The sequence below is a fragment of the Antechinus flavipes genome, chromosome 4 (genome assembly GCF_016432865.1).
Source record: "Antechinus flavipes isolate AdamAnt ecotype Samford, QLD, Australia chromosome 4, AdamAnt_v2, whole genome shotgun sequence".
In the NCBI taxonomy this organism is placed as follows: Eukaryota; Metazoa; Chordata; class Mammalia; order Dasyuromorphia; family Dasyuridae; genus Antechinus; species Antechinus flavipes.
The window spans coordinates 86,348,150-86,364,150 of NC_067401.1; the positions used below are offsets into that span (position 1 = coordinate 86,348,150).

Below are 16,001 nucleotides of genomic sequence, written 5' to 3' on the forward strand. Positions count from 1 at the left end.
ATATACTATAACATATTTAACATGTATAAGACTGGTTGCCATCTAGGGGAGGGAGTGGAAGGAGGGAAGGGAAAAGTTGGAACAGAAGTGAGTGCAAGGGATAATGTTGTAAAAAAATTACCCAGGCATATGTTCTGTCAATAAGAAGTTATAATTTTAAGAAAAAAGTAAGAAAGAAATTCTTGATCTTTTGATCTTTTTTGATGAATTTTATTGTTATTTTTTCTAGGTCAGTAAAATAGTTGGTATATGTAGTGCTTGGTATAGCACTAAATAAATAGATTAGTTTAGGTAGTATTGTCATCTTTATGATATTCTCTTAACCTATCCAAGAGCATTCGATATTTTTCCAATTGTTTAGATATAACTTTATTTGTGTGAAAAGTGTTTTATAGTTTTTCTCATATAGTTCCTGACTTTCCCTTGGCAGATAGATTCCCAAATATTTTATATTATTGCCAGTTATTTTAAATGGAATTTCTCTTTGTATTTATTGCTGTTGAATTCTGTTGGTGATGTATAAAAATACTGATGAATTATGTGGATTTATTTTGTATCCTGCAACTTTGCTGAAGTTGTGGGTTATTTCTAATAGCTTTTTAGTTGATTCTCTGGGGTTCTCTAAGTAGACCATCATATCTTCTGAAAAGAGTCATAATTTGGTTTCCTCATTACCTACAGTAATTCCTTTAATCTCTTTTTCATCTCTTATTGCCGAGGCTGGCATTTCTAATACAATATTGAATAATAATGGTGATAGTGGGCAACCTTGTTTCACTCCTGTCTTATTAGGAATGGTTCCAGTTTATCCCCTTTACATATGATGACAGTTTTAAATAATGCAACTGACTATTTTAAGGAAAAGTCCATTTGTTCCTATACTGTCTAATGTTTTTAATAGGAATGGGTGTTGGATTTTATCAAATGCTTTTTCTATATCTATTGAGATAATCATATGGTTTTTATTAATTTGGATATTGATATAGCCAGTTCTGCTAATAGTTTTCCTAATATCGAACCAGCCCTGCATTCCTGATACAAATTCTACTTGGTCATGGTCTATTATCCTGAACATAATTTTCTGTAATCTCTTTGCTAATATTTTATTTAATATTTTTGCAACAATATTCATTAGGGAGATTGGTCCATAGTTTTCATTCTCTGTCTTCATCCTTCCTGTTTAGGTATCAGTAGCATATCTGTGTCATAAAAGGAATTTGGTAGGGGTTCTTCATTCCTTATTTTTTCAAACAGTTTATATAGTATTGGAGTTAATTATTCTTTAAATGTTTGGTAGAATTCACATGTAAATCAATCTGGTCCTGGGGATATTTTCTTAGGGAGTTCATTAATAGCTTGTTCTATTTCTTTTTCTGAAATAGGACTATTTAAGCAATTTACTTCCTCCTCTGTTAATCTGGTCAATCTGTATTTTTGTACGTATTCCTCCATTTCACTTAGGTTATCAAATTTATTAGCATAAAGTTCGGCAAAGTAACTCCTAATTATTGCTCAGATTTCCTTTTCATTGGTAGAAAATTCTCCCTTTTCATTTTTAAGACTAACAATTTGATTTTCCTCTTAACTTTTTCTAATCAAAGTTACTAAATGTCTATTTTATTGGTTTTTTTTTTTTTTTTACAAAACCAATTCTTAGTTTTATTTACTAATTCAATAGTTTTTTAGTTTCAACTGTATTAATCTCTTTTAGAATTTCAAGTTTGGTATTTGATTGGGCAATTTTTAATTTGCTCTTTTTCTAGCATTTTTAGTTGCAAGCCCATTTCATTGATCTTCTCTTTCTCTATTTTATGCAAGTAAGCCTCTAGAGATATGAAATTTCTCCTTATTACCACTTTGGCTGCATCCCACAAATTTTGGTATGTTGTCTCATTATTGTCATTCTCTTGGATGAAATTATTTTGTCTATAATTTGTTGTTTCACTCATTTATTCTTTAGAATGAGATTGTTTAGTTATAATTTTTTTTGGGGGGGTCTATTTTCCCCTGGCTTTTTATTGATTGTAATTTTTATTGCATCATGATCTGAAAAAAAATGCATTTACTATTTCTGCCTTTCTGCAGTTGATTTTGAGGTTTTTATGCCCTAATATATGGTAAGTTTTTGTATAGGTTCTATGAACTGCTGAAAAGAAAGTATACTCCTTTCTGTCTCCATTCAATTTCCTCCAAAGATCTATCATATCTAACTTTTCTAGTATTCTATTTACCTCCTTAACTTCTTTTTAATTTATTTTGTGGTTTGATTTATTTGATTCTGAGAGAGCAAGGTTGAGATCTCCCACTATTATAGTTTTGCTGTCTATTTCTTCTTGCAGCTCTATTAACTTCTCCGTTAGGAATTTCCATATTATACCACTAAAGTGGTATTTAGTATTGATATTGCTTCATTATCTATGCTGCCCTTTAGCAAGATATAGTTTCCTTCCTTATCTCTTTTAATTAAATCAATGTTTGTTTTTGCTTGATCTGAGATCAGGATGGCTACCCCTGCTTTTTTTTAACTTCACCTGAAGCATAATAGATTCTGCTCCAGCCTTTTACCTGTTCTCTGTATGTATCACTCTGCTTTAAATGTGTTTCCTGTAAACAACGTATTGTAGAATTCTGACTTTTAATCCAGCCTGCTATCTGCCTCCGCTTTATGGGGGGAGGGGGTTCACTACATTCACATTTATGGTTAAAACTTCCAATTCTATATTTCCTGCCATCTTATTATCTCCAGATTATATTTTTCTCTTTCCTTTTGCCCTTTCCCTCTTCCCCAGTATTTAACTTATGAGCACCACTTGCCTCACATAGCCCTCCCTCTTTAGGGAGAGTCCCTCCCCCTGTCATATCTTTCCCCTACTATTTTTATTTTCCCTTCTATTTAGCCTACCTCTTCCCTTTTTGCTTCCCCCCCCTCCCTCTTTTCAATAAGATGAGAGAAGTTTCTCTAAACCAAATATGTCTAATATTGTCTCTTTGAGGCTGATCCGATGAGAGTAAATTCACACAATGTTTAACCTCCTCCCTTCTTTCCCTCAATTATAATAGGTTTTCTTTGCTTCTTCGTGAGATGTAATTTCCTTCATTTTACCTCCACTTTTCCTTTTTTCTGGTACAATCCCTTTTCCACCTCTAATTCCTTTTTTATATTATGACAGTAAAATCAAATTATACATGCACTCTCTCTCTCTTTCTCTTTTTTTAAATAGCCTTTTATTTACAGGATATATGTATGGGTAACTTTACAGCATTGATAATTGCCAAACCTCTTGTTCCAATTTTTCCCTTCCTTCCCCCCACTCCCTCCTCTAGATGGCAGGATGACCAGTTGATGTTAAATATATTAAAATATAAATTAGATACACAATAAGTATACATGACCAAACCATTATTTTGCTGTACAAAAAGAATCGGATTCTGAATATTGTACAATTAGCCTGTGAAGGAAATCAAAAATGCAGGTGGGCAAAAGTATAAGGATTGGGAATTCAATGTAATGGTTCTTAGTCATCTCCCAGAGTTCTTTTGCTGGGTGTAGCTGGTTCAGTTCATTACTGCTCCACTGGAACTGATTTAGTTTATCTCATCGCTGAAGATGGCCAGGTCCATCAGAATTGATCATCATATAGTATTGTTGTTGGAGTATATAACGATCTCTTGGTCTTGCTCATTTCACTCAGCATCAGTTCCTTTAAGTCTCTCCAGGCTTTTCTGAAATCCTCCTGCTGGTCATTTCTTACCAAACAATAATATTCCATAATATTCATATACTACAATTTACCCAGCCATTCTCCAATTGATGGGCATCCATTCATTTTCCAGCTTCTCTACAAACAGGGCTGCCACAAACATTTTGGCACATACAGGTCCCTTTCCCTTCTTTAGTATTTCTTTGGGATATAAGCCCAGAAGTAACACTGCTTGATCAAAGGGTATGCACAGTTTGATAACTTTTTGAGCCTAGTTCCAAATTGTTCTCCAGAATGGCTGGATGTGTTCACAATTCCACCAACAATGTATCAGTGTCCCTGTTTTCCCACATCCCCTCCAACATTCATCTTTATCTTTCCCTGTCACTCTAGCCAATCTGACAGGTGTGTAGTGATATCTCAGAGGTGTCTTAATTCACGCACTCTCTATGTATACCCATAACAGAAATCAGGGCAGAGTGGCCAACCCTGTGGTAGAGTCCTCCCCATAGAGTCTCCACCATACAGAGTCTGCACCTCCCTGCAGAGACCACACCCTGCCCTGGATCTGCACAGCATGTGCTGGCATTGTACATCTCGCCTCCCTCTGTGCCCAACCAAAATAGGCCTTTTCTGGCAATCTTTGAAATTACCTTTTGCTGTTAATTTGCTGTATTCCAAATATTCATGAATTCTGCCATTCTAGAACTAATTCAGAGATTGAATTTGGTAATTAGTTGAGGGTCCAGAGAGAAGATCAGAAAGAAGCAGGTGTGCTCTCTGCCATCTTGGCTCCACTCCATTGTAATTTCTTGAAAGGTAATGTCTAGACTCTTTTTTTTTTTTTTCTTGATCATGGCTTTCAGATAATTCAATAATCCTTAAATTATCTCTCCTGGATCTATTTTCCAGGTCAGTTGATTTCCTAATGAGATGTTTCACATTGTTTTTTTCCTTTTTCTTTTTTTTAAGATTTTATTTGATTCTTTGTTGATTACTCATAAAGTCATTATCTTCCCATTGTTCACTTCTAATTTTTAAGGAATCATTTTTCTCAGTGAGCTTTTATACTTCCTTTTCCATTAGGCTAATTTTGCTTTTTTGTGGTATTCTTCTCCTCATTGGCTTTCTGTACTTTGTGCATCATCCTTATTTCTCTTCCCAATTTTTTCTCTACCTCTCTTACTTGATTTTCAAAATCCTTGTGCTCTTTCTTGAAAGCTTTGGAAGTGAGATCTTTGATTTTGTTGTCTTCTCTGTATGTCTTTTGATTCATGTGATCTGGAAACTGTTACTTCCTTTTCACCATAGTCACTTTCTATGGTCAGAATCTTTTTCAATCCATTTTTAAACTTTTTGTTAAAGTAGGGCTCTGTTTCCAGGATGGAAGATGCAATGTCCCATGGTTCAGGGTTTTGTGCAACTGTTTTCAGAGATCCTTCTAGAGAATTGTAAGTTTTCAGTTCTTTCAAGGTGGTATGATCAAAGGAAAGATGTTTTTACTATTCTCATGCCCTGTCCTCTGGTCTGTTGGTAATCAGAAGCACTGTCTTTAGCCTTGCTACTGTTTTTGTAAGTTCTAGTGTGCTAGTGCTCTCTTTCGTTCTGGTACTGTGAGCTAGGTCTAAATCCCTCATCTGAGTATATGCAAAACAAAGGAGTCTTGCTTCTGTGCTAGCAAAGAGACACCTCTAATCTTTTGCTTAGCTGATTCAGTGGTTCTCAAGAACTGCTCCTACTTTGCTGGGGCTGGGGTGTGCTTCCTCTCACCCTAGTTTGACAGATATTTCCTGCTGACCTTCCAAGTTTTCTTTAGCTAGAAAATTGTTTCAGTCTGTCTTTTTGTGGGTTTTGACTCTATAGCATTAGTTTAAAAGTCATTATTTAAAGATATTTGGAGGGGTTTGTGGAAGTGCTTGTTGAATCCTGCTTTTCTTTCATCATCTTGGCTCTGTCTTCCTTAGATGCTTTTTAAAGCATTTATGGACAAATGCTCTCATAGGAATCTGCTAAAGAATATCCTTTTGGCTAAGCAACAATTTGCCTTCCAGAATGGAAATATGTAGAAATGAGATACAGGAAAGGCATTTGATACTAAATTCTGTATCTGTGTTTTGGTATGAAATGACTGGATACTGAACAGTCATCATGTAGCCATTTGAATTTCACAGTGGTTTAACTATCTGGCTTCTCATTACCATCATATCAAGAAAGGAAGCATGACTTTTCTTTTAAAATCTTTTTTTTTTTCCTTCTGAATTTAACTTTGTGATCTAGAGGCACATTAAAATTTTAATCTTAATGCTCATATTATGTGATTTTATAGATTTGTCCTTTTCTTTTTCCAGGATGAAGTGGCACATACTCTAACAGAAAGTAGAGTTTTAAAAAACACGAGACACCCATTTTTAACAGTAAGTAACCTTGAACAATAAGAATTTCTTTTCATCTTAAAACTTTGTTTTAGTGATTATTCTATAAATTAATAAATAGACAAAAAATTTTAAATGTCCTTTATTTTAAGTATTCTATTTGCTTAAAGTGAGCTTAAAAGAACCTCAGTTTTTCAATATGTTGGAAACATTTAGATAATTATAAGATCCCACATTTGAAACGGACCTCTGAAGTCATCTAGTGCATTGAATTCACATGACTTTTCTAATCTGTATATATTTTGATTTGTGATCTTAATGTGGTTACCAGAGTTATATTAACATATTGAGAATCCTATTTATCCATAATATTACAATATCAAAGAGTAAACTATCTGGGACTTTGAGAGCATGTCAACAAAAAAATCATAAATCAGAAGTCCACCCTAATTTTGAAAGTAAGATTGTAATATATATATATATTAAACTATCTGGGACTTTGAGAGCATGTCAACAAAAAAATCATAAATCAGAAGTCCACCCTAATTTTGAAAGTAAGATTGTAATATATATATATATATATATATAATTAATATTGCTTGAAAATAACCATTATAGGACAAACTTATAGTGATTATGTCATAACTCAGCAGACTATCAAGTAGAAAAAATTAGAGATAGGAATAGGCATGATATAACAATCATACACCAGGTATAAAACTGAGAGAGAAAGAGAAAGAGAGAGAGAGAGAGAGAGAAAGAAATATGTGTATGTGTTTCTGTGATATAACTATCCCTTCAATTAAACTGAGTACCTTACTTCTGGATTTGCTATGAAGTCATTCTGTCAGTCATGAAGTTCTGTTTATATTATGAATCCAAATAGGTACACTGAAACTTAAGAAGTTGTTTCCAAAAAATGGCATTTGGGATTCTTTAGTTTATGTGAAGCAGAATTTTACAAAGAAGTTTCCCCCCTATATTAATAGATCTATTTTTCAATTTGTAACTTGAACTGTGTTAATGTAGGTTATGGCAAAGTAAGGCTGATGTAGGCATATATTTTGTAATAAATCCTTTTGAGTCACAATATTCATATTGTACCAGTGTGCCATACTGGATTCAGTTAATAAACTGAAATATTTAGAGGGAAAAAGTGATGTTGAAAACATTTTAAAAATCAACTTAGTATGTTTAACTTTCGTTTAAGAAAACTTCTCTACTGGAATAAAGTGAAATGAATTGGAGGTAGCATGTATGAAGATTTTGGGGTCCCCCAATTAAGCACACAAAAATTTAAATATTATTAGTGTTATATTTATTCTATAGTAGAATCAGAAGTATTAATTATAATTTGTAAGTTTTATTTTTAATTTAAAATTATTATAAGTTCAGAAATAAAGAACTCTTTTTCCGTAAATAGTCATTGTTGAGCTGGACAAAATTAATCCAGATGTCTTAAGATCTCATCTAGCCCATGAAATATGATATTAATGAAGTATTTCACAGAATTTTTAAACCACTTCATAATTATAATGCTGACAATGTGGGTCTACATCATAAACATATTTTTTTTTCCTTTCAAGTCCTTGAAATATTCCTTCCAGACAAAAGATCGTTTGTGTTTTGTGATGGAGTATGTTAATGGAGGAGAGGTAAGTTAAAGAAATGTGCTTAGCACTTATGTATGTATGTTATCATTGGCATTGTTTTGTATCCAGTTTATTAAAACATAGGTATAACAGCTCTTTTCTATGTAAATTAAATATAAATCAATATCTCTTACTATTTGATGGTGACATAATGTTTTTTTAAAATAGATTTTCCAGTTGACAGGAAGAGAGAGAATAGTAATCATTTTGTCTTCATGGTCCTTACTGCTGTGTTTAATTTTATAGAGTAATTTAACTTTTGTATGAGTGTGTTTCATTTCCTTTATCTCCTTGTGCATTTTCCATTTCTCATTTAAATAAAACCTATTATTGATATAGTTACTCAGAAATATTTTATACTAGGAGAATTCTAAAATCCCGTGTATAATGTAGTCTGTAGCAATGATGTCAAACATAAAAAGAAAGAGAAGCCCTACTTGTAGAGGGCTGAAATTCTTGCGTGGTTGCACTGAGGTCAGTTCAAGAACTTAGGGCTAATTACCAATTAGACAATACTCTATGGGCATATGCTTGGGAAATGGCCCTTCCCACTATCCTGTGCTGGCTCCATGATTGGTATATATAGAAGATTGTAGGAGGGACTGGGGGTGGAGTAAAATGAACTGGAGTCACTTTGGCCATAGATGAGGAGGAAGGCGGTTGCAGAGATTCTGCTTCTATCCTGTTCAATTCTGCGTCTAAAGACCAAGAATAAAGACTAAGGACTTTTGCTTATCCTGACTCTGGCTGATTCTGACGTGTCTGGGGTGCTACTGCGGTTGTCACACATACTTAAGAATCTTTGTGGGCTATGTAATTGACATAGTTTAAATCTTAATGCTACCTATGTTTTATTGTATTTTTATTCATTTTGTTGAATATTCTCCAAATAAATTTTAATTTGCTTTGAGCTACCCTGGGAAGTGTTGTGATCAGTGTGTTTGTCACTTCTTATTTATGGGAATAAATTATGTTTTTTCCTCCAGAAAGAAAAATCCTGCCTTGACTTGATAACCTAATTGTCTTCTGCGTAGTTCTCTGAATCCCTAGATTGAGTAGAAAAAATTTTAATACTTCCTAAGTGCTAATTTTATTAATATTACATCATGGGTGATATAAAGATGAATAAGACTAACCTAATCTCACTAACTTAAAATATCTACTAGCAGTGATAAGATGTATACAAACAACTATATTATAAGGTAAAAAGTAATTAGTTTTTTGATATATATATGTACAAGGAGTTTTGAAGAAGAAGAAAGAGTTAAGACAGAGAGAGACTAGGAAAGAAAGTGTTCATGTAAATATTGGGATTTGAGTTAGACCTTTGTGGATAAAGTAGTATCTGAACAGAGAAATAAGAAAGAATTAGTATTGCCAAAAGAGTTAATAATGTGAATAAAGGTAAAGAGGTAGAAAAGTGTAGCACACTATCAGAGAACTTTTAGGGATACAGAATTTGAGAAGTGAACAATTCTTTATAAATAATACCATGTCTGAAATTATGGGATTTTTCAATGGCTTAATATATAGGAATGAATTGATCAAATTAGTAACTCTAATCTTATACTGGAATGAAATGAGATACATACACACACACATACACATACACACACATGTACATGTATATAAATACATATATGTATATATAACAGGTAAATACTAAGTCAGTCAATCAATAAACATTTTTTAAATACCTCCCATGTTCCAAGTTTTGAGGTTTAGGTTTTGAGGATAGAAAGGCAAAAATGAGATAGTTCTTGTCTTCAAGAGCTTATATTATATTTGGAGAAATAAGGTATAAACTATAAGACTTGAACAAAATTGACATAATTTTGGATTTGGGGTTGTGACATTAGCTGCTGGAAGAATCAAAAAATGTCTCATAGAGGATTGGTATTTGAGCTGAACTTTAATAGAAATTATGGATTCTAAGAGAGGGATGAAGAGGCAGTATGTTCTTAGCACGGAGATTAAAACATTAAGAGTCATCAAGTACAGCCTGAAGTCAAAAGCTGAACATGTTTTAAATGATAACACTTAAATGTGGTTCAAATCTTAATGTACACTTTTGAGTTTGTAAAAGAACTATAAGACATTTAGGGTATATTCTCATTAAAAACTCCCAACAGTGTTAATGAAACAAAAACCAGGACATTATTAATGATTGGTCCCATCAGCCCCATCAGGTGTTGAAAGAGTAACAATTCCTATGAAAAAATTAGGAAGAAGACTGGTAAATACTCTTGGAACCTATAATAACATGTTGGGATGCTATAGAAATATCTTTGAACAATCAAACATTATTATGCTATACAACATTCAAGTCTCAAGAGGTTTTATGTTGGATTTGTCAAATGTAATCAAAAGGGGCTCTATCTTATATTCCATGGAATACGGAATCCAAAAGGACAACATTGCCACATAGGCTTTGCCAAAAAATATATTGATAAAGTAGTGCCAGCTTCTTTATACATACAACTCAGTTATATTAATTTGCTTATCAGAATGAAAGGGTCTATGATGACACTTCTATAAAATTCTATAAATATAGTTATAAATAATAATTTATAATAATAAATAAAAATACTACAAATATAAATAAATTCTATAAAATATACTATATTTTCACTAGAAATTAGTGGAATTCAGTGATTTATGTAAATTTTGCCAGGAAAATATTCAAACAAAAGGATTTCTATGCATCACTGAAGGGTGTAACAATTTAGTGCCTGTTGAATAGTTCATAAAATATAACTTGATGACTAAATTTATATCTTAGTAGCTTATTTTCTCAAGGACTAGAAGTTGGTGAATCTTCATACTACAAATAGTGACCTCAAAAAATCTCGGAGAACTCAATAAACTTTCCTAGAATTAGATTGTTATCATAGCCTAAACTGTTTTTCACAATTTTTCAAGCATATAGTAGATTAATCAAAAACTTTAGAACAGCAATGTAAAGAGTCATAATTTGTATTTTATTTGATCAGAATTCTGCCAAAGAAGTAGACTTCTGAGGATGTATTCAGTGAATCTACATAGTATGAATTTGTTTTTTTGTAATTTGTTCAACTACACAATTGCACAATTGTGAAGGTATTTTCTTGGGTCTGACTCTTCATGAGCCTGTTGATTCTTTGTTGTTGAAGGGATTTTCTTGGCAAAAATACTACAGTAGTTTACCATTTACTCCTCCATTGATTAAGGCCAACAGGAATTAAGTGCCCTGGGTTGTTGTTTTGTCCCTTGTTTTCAGAAAGGACCGTGATATCAAGGAGGTGATGCTGTGACGTATAAGTGAGTTGCATTTAATTAAATGAGGGAGGGCCGGGCAAGCCTGCCTCACTTTCCCCTCCAGAATCCCTCCAGGGTTCAGTGACCAGATGTAGATCAAATCAGACTGGAGATCGCCGTGGTATAAAATGGGAACCCTTGGCCCTTCAGCAGGTCTCAGTTTGACTGAGGCCATACCCATTCAGGGATGAAGCCTAGGTAAGAAATGAGGCAGAGAGTGGCCTTTTTCACCTTGTCAAAACAACAACAACAGTAACTCCATACAGACATGTGAGTGTGTGTGTGTGTGTGTGTGTGTATGTCTGTGTCTGTGTTTGTGTGTGTCTATATGTGTGTGTCTGTGTTTGTGTGTGTCTCTGTGTATGGGGAGGGGAACCTCAAGATTTCTGGCCAAACAGAAACATTTACTTTTTATGTTTACTGTGGGCCAATCAGGCCCAAACAATGACGAAGTGGGATTTGGCCTGGGATCTTTGTTACTGCACATCTACTAAGGGTCTGAAACTGGGTTTCCTGAAGCACTTAGCTTCTCCTTTCAACATTTTACCACTGCTTTTAAACTTTGGAGACACCATATATAGCAAGAATATCAGAATATTAAGTTTAATATTAATGATAATAGTATAGACTAATAGTGGAAATAGAAGGGCCCTGGCATGCTATGGTTTATGGGATCATGAAGAATTGGACATGACTGAACAATTAAACAACAATAAAATAACAAATGTACATTTGTAAAAGCATTCACATCTTCCGTACTACCCTGCCCTCATATACAAACATTGTAATGAAAACAGTATATAGGAGTAAATAGTCAGTATATTGATATAGATAGAATATGTCAAAAAGTTCATTTGCACTTTCAGTCAACATTAAGTTTTAACAAAAAAGTCTTTGCACTTGATTCTGTAGGTCAGGTAGAACGAGTAGATGAAGGTGACCCTGATCAATGCTTTGACTTTTCTCCAGACATGACACATGGGATATAAGACGTGATTGTACATATTATGTATAATGAATGAATGATGAGAGACCTCCCAATATCCCAAAGTTCAATGGAAAAACATGTTAAAAAACATTTGTAATATCAAATATTATGTCTTGGATTGAACAGGCTAAGTTAGTAGCTCATATTTAATATTGGAATGAAATATGAGACACAGAGATTATTTATCAATAGATTAGTTTATAGGATTTATTGAATAGGATCAGTGTTGGTATACTTCTAGATAGAGGCCATGAGATTGCTAATGATACATGATAATGGCATATTTTTATTATAGTGATGAATGACCACATCTTTACTACCAGTAATTATAGAATGCGGGTCCTCAAGGATCTTGGGTTTACCTGATGCAGATTTTGTAAGAAACTATAGAAATGGTGCAACGTGTCACTGAGGATCACAAAAATATAACACCTGTAAGATGTTAAAAAACAAAAGAGCAAGAATTTACACCAGCAACTTGTTATCCTTCATAAAACAAGTACATATTTATACTAAAAACTATCAACTTCAGAATATCCTTGAGAATCTAGCAAATAAATTATACTGTTAACAAATAACAAAAACCAAAACTTGCTATCTATCATTCAGATATAACATTGACCCATATGAATTTTTTTTTAAATTAAATGTCTTTATCATTTTTTAAGTTTTGGACTGCCTTCTTCCTTTCCTTCTGCACTGCACTGAACTGAAGAAGGCCATCATTTGACACAGATTTATAAATATATGTAGAACTATACTATGCGTACTTTTATTAATTCTTTCTCTGGAGGTGAATGACATCTTCCTTCATAAGTCCTTTATAGTTGAGTTGAAAATTTATAATATCAGAATAGCTTGGTCATTCACAGTTGTTTTTCAAACTGTATTGCTTTTGCTGTATGCAATGTTCTCCTGGTTCTGCTTACTTCACTTTTCATTATTTCATGTAAGGGAGTCTTTTCATGTTTCTCTAAAACCAATTAGCTCATTATTTCTTACAGTACAGTATCTATAATAATCATACTACTACAAATTTGATTAGTCATTCCCCAATTGATAGGCATCCCTTCAATCTCCAATTCTTTGCCACACAAAGAGAGAGACTATAAATATTTTACAACATATGGGTTCTTTTTCTTTTTTCTCTGATCTCCTTGGGAAACAGCTGAGATAGTAGTCAAAGGGTATACACAGTTTTATCATTCTTTGGGCATAATTCCAGAATAGTCTCCAAAATGATTGGATCAGTTCATTAGCTCCAACAGTAAATTAGTGTCTTCATTTTTCTATTTGTCATTTTTCTTTTGAGGTATAAGTTGATATTTCAAAGTTGTTTCAATTTGCATTTTTTTAATCAATAATGAGTTAGAACCTTTTTTTCATTTGGCTATATGTAATTTTGATTTCTTCATTGCAAAATTGCCTGTTCATATCTTTTATCAATTGGAGAATGACTCATATTCTTATTTATTTGGCAGAGTTTTCTATATATTTAAGATGAAACCTTTATTCAAGAAACTATGTATAAAATTTCCCTTAGTTTTCTGCTTTCCTTCTAATTTTTGCTAAATTGGTTTTATTTGTACAAATTTCTTTTAATTTAATGCATCAAAATTATCCATTGTGCGTCTCACAATGCTCTATGTAATTCTTGTTTATTCATAAATTCTTCTGTCAATAAGCCTGATATGTGTTGTATTTCATCTTCTAGTTTTCTTGTGATATTTCCCTTTATATTTGGGTCATGCATCTATTTTACCTTATGTTGGTAAATGGATTCTGCCAGAATACTTTCCAATTTTCCAAAAAAAAATTTTTTTTTTTTTTTACCAAGCAGTGTATCCAACCAGTATAAATCTTTATATTTGTCAGACACAAGATTGACCCATGTGATTTAAATGGATTTCACCTTATTGGATATTTAGTAATCTTCAAGTAGAATGAAAAATTTTCAGAATTGTTTATTTATTGAAAGTAATCAAAATAATCTAGAGATGGAATAAAGTATATATGGTGACTTTTTCTAGAACAGTTTGTATATGAACTTTACCAAACATATGATTAGAAGAATGAATATGTTACTACTACTACAATTACCACCACCATCACCATATGACATATCACTTTAAAGATTATGAAGAACGTTAGATAAATTATGTTACTTGATGAACTCGTGGGAAAAATATTTGAATCAAGAGATAGAGCATTTGGGTGAAATTCAACAGAGGCAGGTATCACAAGATAGGATCATAGATTTTAAATAGTCAACAGAGGTAGATTTCAATGTAGGTCCTCTGGGTCCACTTTTAGTACATATACTCCATAGCTTATAAATAGCTAGAAAAAAAATGGGCTCATAAACTTTTCACTGAAAAATTATATAATAAATTATGAGATACTTCATTTATCTGCCCATCTGCTGGAGCTTATCTGATTGTTTCAGAAAATGAAGGATAGATAGTGAGGGGAAATGTTATCTTAGATTTGTTTCTTCCAAAAAGATGAAACTGGTAACTGAAGTCGAAATGATGGGAACCTTGTGCCCACAGTACAATTCCATCTTCACTTTTTTGATAGAAGAATATAATGTGCCTTCTATTTTAGAAAAGTCATTATGAAAAAGACAAAGAAAAGAAAAGTACAATCTCTTGCTTTAAAATTTTATGAAATCCAATCCCAAATGGGAAAATCCTAAGAATGAAATTCAAAGACAAAATAGGAAACAATTCTTATGAAGAAGACAGGGGAATTTGTCTTAAAAGACTAATTTGAAAATACAAAAACTCAAATACTGCAAGTTTGACACATTGAATAATACATAGAACATAGACCCTAGAAAATTGGTATTTGAATCACATCTCTGATAGTTGCAGATGTTTAACATTTCATTTCACCAATTCATTTAACCACCTTCAATTTCAGTTTCCTTATTTGGAAAACAATATTTTCAAAACCTCAGAGGTTTGTTGTGAGACTGAAAGATTTAATGACAAAGTTTGATGAAAATAGAACATTAAACTATTCTGTTAAAAAAAGAAGAAATTCACCTACCAAGTAAGATTGTAAAAAGATACATGGATTCAAGATCAGGTAACAGAATTTAAAAAGAATGGGATGGTTCTGTAATCATATCAGAAACCTTGAAACTCGAAATGAGGTTAGGTTAGTAACAGATGATTTTTTAGCCATTGGAAAGGGTTTTTTTGTGGGTGTTTGTTTTTTTTTGGGGATGCAATAGGCAAAAGAACTATCAAAAAAGGGGATAGGTTCACTGTGCAAGGTAGATGGGACAATGATAATGACTTCTCTTTAATGTTGATGTTTTGTTTGTTTCAGCTTAAGAGTAATTTTTGGACTAGAAATAGCAGAAGAGAAATACTAGTATAAAGTTATATGTCTGGTAGGTTAGAATTTTGTTATTATTTTTTCTAGCTCTTTAAAATAATTTTTTAGTAGTTTCATTGATATGGCACTGAAAAAGTAGACCAAATTAGGTAAAATTGTCATTTTTATTAATTTAGCCTTGCCTACCCATGAACAGTTGATATTTTTTCAATTGTTTAGATCTGATTTTATTTGTGTGAGAAGTATTTTGTAATTGTTTTCATGTAGTTCCTGGGTTTGTCTTGGCAGGTAGACACTCAAATATTGTATTTATTTTATTTTGTTTACCATTCTTCTTAATGGAATTTTTCTTTCTATTTCTTACTGCTGGGATTTGTTGTAATATATAGATATGCTGATGATTTGTGTGGATTTATTTTGTATCCCACAACTTTGCTAAACCTGTTAATTGTTTCAAGTAGGCTTTGGATGATTTTCTAGGATTCTCTAAATATATCATCATATCATCTGCATAATGATAGTTTTATTTCCTCATTGCCTTTTCTAATTCCTTTATTTTTTTTCCTTTCTTATTGCTAAAGCCAACATTTCTAGTACAATATTGAATAATAGTGGTGATAATGGGCATCCTTGTTTCACCCCG

At 32.5% G+C, this 16,001-nt stretch overlaps 1 protein-coding gene across 7 annotated transcripts in view; it reads left to right on the plus strand.

Annotated features, from left to right (window-relative positions):
• Positions 1–16,001, plus strand: part of AKT3 (AKT serine/threonine kinase 3) — a 406,801-nt gene that overhangs the window by 296,054 nt on the left and 94,746 nt on the right. For all 7 annotated transcript variants that reach the window (XM_051993496.1, XM_051993495.1, XM_051993502.1 and 4 more), the window contains 2 exons: positions 6,050–6,115; positions 7,660–7,728. In XM_051993496.1, coding sequence (XP_051849456.1) covers positions 6,050–6,115; positions 7,660–7,728 — 135 coding nt within the window. The remainder of the gene's footprint in view (positions 1–6,049; positions 6,116–7,659; positions 7,729–16,001) is intronic.